Genomic DNA, 7,828 nt, shown 5'->3' on the forward strand with positions numbered 1-7,828 from the left:
CAAAACTTATATGACTTTGGCTTTTGACACTTGCACAGACTCTTCACTTTATAAGTGTCATGAGAAAATTGTATATCCAATTTTTACCATTTTCAAAAACACGCACACACTTGCAGCTTGACCAGAAATATGTATATCTTGTTTTGTGGATAAGTCACAGACAAGTCCAGGCATATATAGGTGGTTATGAACGTTAGGAATATCCCCTCCTTTTTTCAGAAATATCAAAGCTTGTATGTGCATTTTCCCTTTTCCACTCTATATTAGTGCTTAGATTTGTTCCAAAAAAAAAAAAAAAAAGAAAAAAGAAACGAAATAATTTTGAAGAAAAAGAAACAACTGAATTTTGAATTCAGGTTTCTCTCTGTTTATAATTTTTTTCAAGTTGACGGTGCATGACAGAGTACATTCGCCTACCTTTCCAAAGTGAGAGGCATTTCTTCACATGTTATTGCCTTTGTTAAATTCGGTTTCATTGGTTAGTTATCGTTAATCTTTAATTTTTTTCATGCATTTCTTTTTGATAGAAGATTTAAGGCTTTCTATTGTTGTAACGGTATTTATGTTGTTTGGTTTGTTGATGAAATTATCTATAGCAAAGTGCTTAAGATTTTTCAGTTTTTTTATTATTTCAAGCCCTACAAAAGGAAACCAAGTTTGTCTTCAAAGACGATTGAAACTCTAAATTACACGGGCGTGAAGGAAAACATCGTTGTGTTTAATCTAATCATGCTTGCCGTATCTCTTTGTGTTTTAGAGGTCATATTTCTTCTTAAGTAAATACACGCATCAATAGACAGACAGATTGGGTCATCATCCTTGAGTTTCACTGTACTTTCGGTTCTTTACTTCATACAAACCCCAAATTTATTAGTTTGAAAAAGAAAAGATAACATGCCCCTCAATACTGTAACACGTCTGTTCTGACTCTACCGATGTGAGTGTTTATGTCGAAATGTTTAAGTGAGATATAAAAAAATGGTCAGCTTGAAAACGCGAACCAATACTGTGACGCTCAGTATTTTGATGTGGTAAGAGGAAATGGTACAACACACACAAAGAGGGCTTGTAAGTTCACATTTCAGTCTGTCTGCACTGTAATGGTAACAACGCAAGAACATAGGGATTATTATGCCACACAGCCCTAGAACAAAACAATGCATCACCCGTTGTAAGCCATTTCATTGGCTATACTTATTTTCTTACCGCGTTCGCTTCGAATTGACTTAAGTATGGCCACGCTTTACTGGGTCTATCCTATAGGCGATTTATATAAAAAATATTTTTAAAAATTAAACTAATGCACGAACAATCGTACCATGGGCGATCCCATGGAAATTGTGTCCGTCTTATTGCAAAATACATCAACATTTAATTTAACCGTGCAGATCGCTAGAACAAACCTCTGATAATATACATTTGGAAAAGTGTTGTGTGACACGGATCGCCATTGTCGCTTGGTGTCTGCTTTCTTGTTCGAAAAGAGATCGTTTCGTCTTGACTATAAAAATCTAATTTGACTAAGTTTTACGCACTACTTGAACTCACACATTTACGTTGTAGGTGTAAGCCGTCGTTCTCAGTTTTCTGGAAGTTCGTTTTTGCGTTTCTCAGATGTGATACTATTTTTTATGGACCGAACGAAATTTCTTTTGGCGTGAATCAGGACTCGTGGTTTTGTGTCATAATTGGAGAGCATTGATTAAAGCTCAGTTATGTCGTCTTCGAAATCGCTGACACCGATTTGAACTAAAACTTCAGGTTTTGTGTGAGGCGATACCGTACATCATTGCTTTTTACTTCCTCAATGAAATCGTTTCATCTTATTGCAAAATTACATTTGACTAGGTTTCATACGCAGCGGGTCCATGTATATAAGGAGAGTATCTTAGCGTCAGAGTATTCATTCCGCTCTCAAACGATCAAGAAGATGGAAGAGTCAGCACAGATCGACCTGCTGGTCAAATATTTGCTAAAAGTCATACGAAAGTATAATTCACATGCGAAAGTGGCAACAAAACTTACTCTTTTGGTCGTTGATTTGATGAGAGTCATACGAAAGTGTGTAAGTGCTAATGAAGTTTGCTATATCTGCAAAGGTAAATGGGTATTTGTCTCCAGAATACCTGCTTCGTCTAAGAAAGAGAGACAAAAGTCAAGATACCTAATATCGTTGTCAGGAGAAAGGACACTGGAATTCAGAGTGCCCTACGAGAAAAGAGAAGAAACAAAAACAAGACGAAACAGAGAAGAGGGATTCAGAAGAAGAAGAAATTGAAGATGATGAAGAACTTGTGCCAGTAAAAACATGAAAATGGAAAAATTGACAATGTGAGCCGATGCGTTGGCCCTGATGTGAAATTTCATACTACCTTCTAAAAGAGAATAGACCAGAAAGAAAACGTAAGTGTCTCTTGGTCTTGACATTGTATAATAAGGATGGCGTGTTTTGTTTTTACTCACACTTTATGAAATTGTGCTCTTTCACCTCTCTCTATCCCTCTGGATCATGTTTTAGTTAGAATTGAAATGAAAGGATGTTTTCCTTCACGCACGCTCTTTAGGCATGCAAGTCCGTAAACAATAGTCAGTCTATTCGTCCATCATTTTGTGTCTTGATGTTTCCTAAATCACACACTGATGCCATAAAATAACGGGTTAAATGGGTTTTGTAGTGTTGGGAGTGGGGGTGGGTGGGGTGTAGGTGTTTGGCAGAGTTGGTCATTGCAGGTGAGGGTTTAGGTGCTTTCAAAAAACTTTTTCTTCTTCACTCTGTGTTGATGGAATATAATGGGTTATTTTCTTCACTCTCTGTTGATAGTATATATAAAGGGTTATTTCTTCACTGCGTGTGGATAGTGTATAATGGTTTTCTTCTTCTTCCCTCTGTGGTGTGCGTGTGTGTGTGTGTGTGTGTGTGTGTGTTCGCGTACGTTGTGTAGATCGCATATTTGGTTGTTTTCTTCTTCCTCCCGAGTGTGGATAGTATATTTGCGGTTTGTATGCGTTAGCGACGTTGTGTGGATAGTATATTTGGGGTTTGTATGCGTTCGCGTACGTTTGTGTGGATAGTTTATTTGGGGTTTGTATTATCTCCCTTCTGTGTTGATAGTGTATTTGGGGTTTGTATGCGTTCGCGTACGTTTGTGTGGATAGTTTATTTGGGGTTTGTATTATCTCCCTTCTGTGTTGATAGTGTATTTGGGGTTTGTATGCGTTCGCGTACGTTTGTGTGGATAGTTTATTTGGGGTTTGTATTATCTCCCTTCTGTGTTGATAGTATATTTGGGGCTTGTTTTTTTCTCTTCCCTCTGTGTGTGTGTGTGTGTGTGTGTGTTCGCGTACGTTGTGTAGATCGTATATTTGGTTGTTTTTTCTTCTTCCTCCCGAGTGTGGATAGCATATTTGGAGTTTGTATGCGTTAGCGACGTTGTGTGGATAGTATATTTTGGGTTTGTATGCGTTCGCGTACGTTTGTGTGGATAGTTTATTTGGGGTTTGTATTATCTCCTTCTGTGTTGATAGTATATTTGGGGTTTGTATGCGTTCGCGTACGTTTGTGTGGATAGTTTATTTGGGGTTTGTATTATCTCCCTTCTGTGTTGATAGTATATTTGGGGTTTGTTTTTTCCTCTTCCATCTGTGTGTGTGTGTGTGTGTGTTCGCGTACGTTGTGTAGATCGTATATTTCGTTGTTTTTTTTCTTCCTCCCGAGTGTGGATAGTATATTTGGGGTTTGTTTTTTCCTCTTCCCTCTGTGTGTGTGTGTGTGTGTGTGTGAGTCTGCGCGCGTATGTTGTGTGTGTGTGTGTGTGTGTGTGTGTGTTTGCTCGCGTACGTTGTGTAGATCGTATATTTGGTTGTTTTTTTTCTTCCTCCCCGAGTGTGGATAGTATATTTGGGGTTTGTTTTTTCCTCTTCCCTCTGTGTGTGTGTGTGTGTGTGTGTGTGTGTATGTGAGTCTGCGCGCGTATGTTGTGTGTGTGTGCGTGTGTGTGTTCGCGTACGTTGTGTAGATCGTATTTTTGGTTGTTTTTTTTTTTTCTTCCTCCCGAGTGTGGATAGTATATTTTGGGGTTTGTTTTTTCCTCTTCCCTCTGTGTGTGTGTGTGTGTGTGTGTGTGTGTTTGAGTGTGTGTGTGTGAGTCTGCGCGCGTATGTTGTGTGTGTGTGTGTGTGTATTGGTCTCTGTTTGTCCCTATAAAACTCACTTTATCCCTATCAGATACACTCTACCTACCTACCTACAGTAGCGCGTATTCAGGTCAGCCACTTGCAACACTGTTGCCATTTATCCCCTAGTGTTCAGTACAGTGACGTCACTGACGCTGGAAGTTTTGAGACTATAAATATCGACTTGGGGATTTCCACATTTTGTAGCTATACATATATACTAGAATTCATAAACAGGAACGTCACTCAGGCTGAGGCTATAAAAGGATAGTGGGATTTTCCAAAGGAAAAACCCACAAGTTGGAGCTATAAATAGATAGTGGGATTTCATAGGAATTTCAGCTGATTATCGATACATAGGTATTTATCCACGATCGTCACAGAAGTTGATATTGTAAGTAGTTACTAATTTTATCCATTTTAGTCTAAACCATTGTAACTTAATTTTCAGGGATATGTTTATTTTCCTTTAAATTCTGGGACAATTTCGTCATTTTAGCATTACTTTAGTCACATCCATTTTGTCGTTGAGCATTTCCTTGATTATAGCTATTTATAGCATCATTACAATTATGCAAATTTTTGAACACCCCAGCAAGATTTCAGGTCTTGGTAATGCTTTATATATAAATCCCACGCTTGTACTAGTGTATGTATGTTTCTGTCTCTGTTGTGTTTGACCCTCTACCATCATTGTCCCTAGATAGTCCCACCATGTTCAATTCCCCTTGACGCTATACAGATCCACCATGTTCAATTTCCATATGTTAAATTCCCTTGAGGCTATATCCCCCAGGGGTTTCCGTAATGTTAAATTTCCCATTGTCCCTAGACAGTCCCACGATCTATTCCCCATGTTAAATTCCCATTGTCCCTAGACAGACCCACACTATAGTCCCCTGTTCCATTCCCCTTGTCCCTAGACAAGCCCAAACTCTATTCCCCATGTTAATTTCCCCTTGTCGCTAGACAGACCCACACTATAGTTCCATGTTAATTTCCCTTGTCGCTAATCTGACCCACGATTTTTCGCCATGTTAAATTTCCATTGTCGCTAATCTGACCCAGGGGTCTCTGTAATGCTAATTCCCATTGTCGCTAATGTACCCCACTTAACTACTAGCAGCTGTTTTGATTAATGCAAATATAAAAGTCCTTGTTACAATGTTAATGAGATTTCTTCATCAGTGGGGCACACTCAGGAAAGTATGTCTGCTTTCATTTTAAGTTACTGTGACTCTTTAAGTAGAAGAAAAAGAGAAGAAAACAGAACAATAATGTTTACTGTTTACTTTTGGTTACAAAAAATATCCAAATGAATACTGAAAGTCTAGTCCACATGTAACAAGACAGAATCTTTATTTTCTTAAAAGTATATGCATCATCATCTTTAAGTTCAAAGGATCAATAACTTCTGGTAGTAAAGTACTGTAAATTAATGAGCATTGTGTATAAAATTTCATGTATTTAACCATTTTTAACCTGTAAAATTTTCCGACATTTCCTTGGAAATAGTGTGTATTCAGTAAGTAGGAAGATAATAAAAGGTCACTAACTGGTTCAAAACCCATGTTCCATTTGAAAAGTAAGGAACAAATACACTTACCTATTAAATCTATTCATACATCCCATACAACATTCTTAAAAAGTCTAGGCTAAAGTGTTAAAACCCATATATCAGCAATGCAGACAGACAGCAACTACACTGTATACATCAAAGCCTAGCCCTGATTACATACATGGAGATTGTAGAGGGTTTTACAATATCTTTCATAAAATGCCAAAATGCCTCATTAATTTTTCTTAAAGTATCTATTAAAAATATTTAACAGAATGTGTGAATAACAAAAGGATATGTAATAAATGCACAACTGCATCAGTTTTTTGTTCGAGTCAGTGGAATGAAAATGGTTGATTATAACATAGGAACATTTGTTCAGCCTGATAGCCTTAATATTCCCAGGCCATACCAAACTGATTTTTTCCACCGACTCTGAACAAAAGTCACATATTTCTGACTATGTATTGCATTCTTCGTACTTGAATTATTTTTCACCAGTATGTATCTTCATGTGCACTTTCAAATTTCCATTTTGACTAAACATTTCATTACATACTTCACACTTAAATGGCTTTTCTCCAGTATGTATCCTCATGTGCTTCTTTAAATCAGAACTGTGGCTAAACATTTTATCACATGCTTCACACTTAAATGGTTTTTCTCCAGTATGCATTCTCATGTGTTTACTTAGACCTGAGCTTTGGCTAAACATTTTATCACATGCTTTGCACATATATGGTTTTTCTCCTGTATGTATCCTCATGTGCATCTTCAGTGTTTTTCCCTGAGCAAACAAGCCATCACAGACCTCACATTTGTATGGTTTTTCCCCAGTATGGGTCCTGATGTGCACCTTGAGATCTCCACTTTGTCTAAACATTTCATCACATACTTTACACTTAAATGGTTTTTCTCCTGTATGTATCCTCATGTGCTTTTTTAAATCAGAACTGTAGCGAAACAGTTTATCACAAGCTTCACACTTGAATGGTTTTTCTCCAGTATGTATTCTAATATGCTTATTTAAACCAGATTTGTTGCTAAACATTTTATCACACGAGTCACATCTAAATGGTTTTTCTCCAGTATGTATCCTCGTGTGCATCTTTAAATAATAACTGTAGGTAAACATATCATTACAAACTTCACACTTAAATGGTTTTTCTCCCGTATGTATCCTCATGTGCCTCTTTAAATCAGAACTGTGGATGTACATTTTATCACATGCTTCGCATTTAAATGATTTTTCTCCTGTATGTATCATCATGTGCTTATTTAGACCAGAGATGTAACTAAACGTTTTATAACATACTTCACACCTAAATGGAGCGTCCCCAGCATGCATGCTCAACATGACATCATACAGATCACATTTGACTGGTTTTTCTCCTGTATGTATCCTCATGTGCTTCTTTAAACAATAATTGTAGCTAAACATTTTATCACAAACTTCACACTTAAATGGTTTTTCTCCAGTATGGATCCTCATATGGACCTTCCGATTTCCATTTTGTCTAAACACTGCATCACATATTTCACACTTAAACGTCTTTTCTTCTGTATGCATCATAACGTGCACCTCGATACCTCCACATCAACCAATTTGCTCTGAAGCTCGTTTTGTTACTTAAATATAGTCAGACCTACCCATAAAATATATGTAAACTGGTATATATTTATATACATAGAACAGTTTTTAATGGATAATTGATAGGTGTAAACAGTCGAAGCTGCATTCTGGTATTGACTGCAGATATAATGTGCCTCCACTGTTAAGCCTATGGAAAACGAACATGTGACATACCTAATTAAAAATTCGAAATAGACTGGACAAGCTCTATTTTCATAAATTATATATGAAAGCGTACCATTTTTAATTTACCTTTGGGTTTATCGGTATATAACGTAATGCCATTTTGGAGGTTTTTTTTTTTAACCCCCTCCTCGTCACATTTCGTCACAAAAACTCAGATCCAACTTCTATATGACGACATAAAGCTTTGCCTCCTCCATCTGCCCCCCCCCCCCATACAATTGGCGTGAAATCATTTTGTATAGCCCCCCCCCCCAATAATAACAAGAAAAGTACACACA

At 37.2% G+C, this 7,828-nt stretch overlaps 1 protein-coding gene across 1 annotated transcript; it reads right to left on the reverse strand.

The window, feature by feature from the left end:
• Positions 1–5,448: 5,448 nt before the first annotated feature.
• Positions 5,449–7,509, reverse strand: LOC149797496 (uncharacterized). Its single transcript, XM_089960425.1, has one exon. The coding sequence runs from the start codon at positions 7,302–7,304 to the stop codon at positions 6,219–6,221; it is 1,086 nt and encodes a 361-aa protein (XP_089816551.1). The 5' UTR covers positions 7,305–7,509; the 3' UTR covers positions 5,449–6,218.
• Between the last annotated feature and the right edge of the window lie 319 nt (positions 7,510–7,828).

This window comes from Sinohyriopsis cumingii, chromosome 6 (genome assembly GCF_028554795.1).
Source record: "Sinohyriopsis cumingii isolate HCF-2022 chromosome 6, ASM2855479v2, whole genome shotgun sequence".
Classification (NCBI taxonomy): Eukaryota; Metazoa; Mollusca; class Bivalvia; order Unionida; family Unionidae; genus Sinohyriopsis; species Sinohyriopsis cumingii.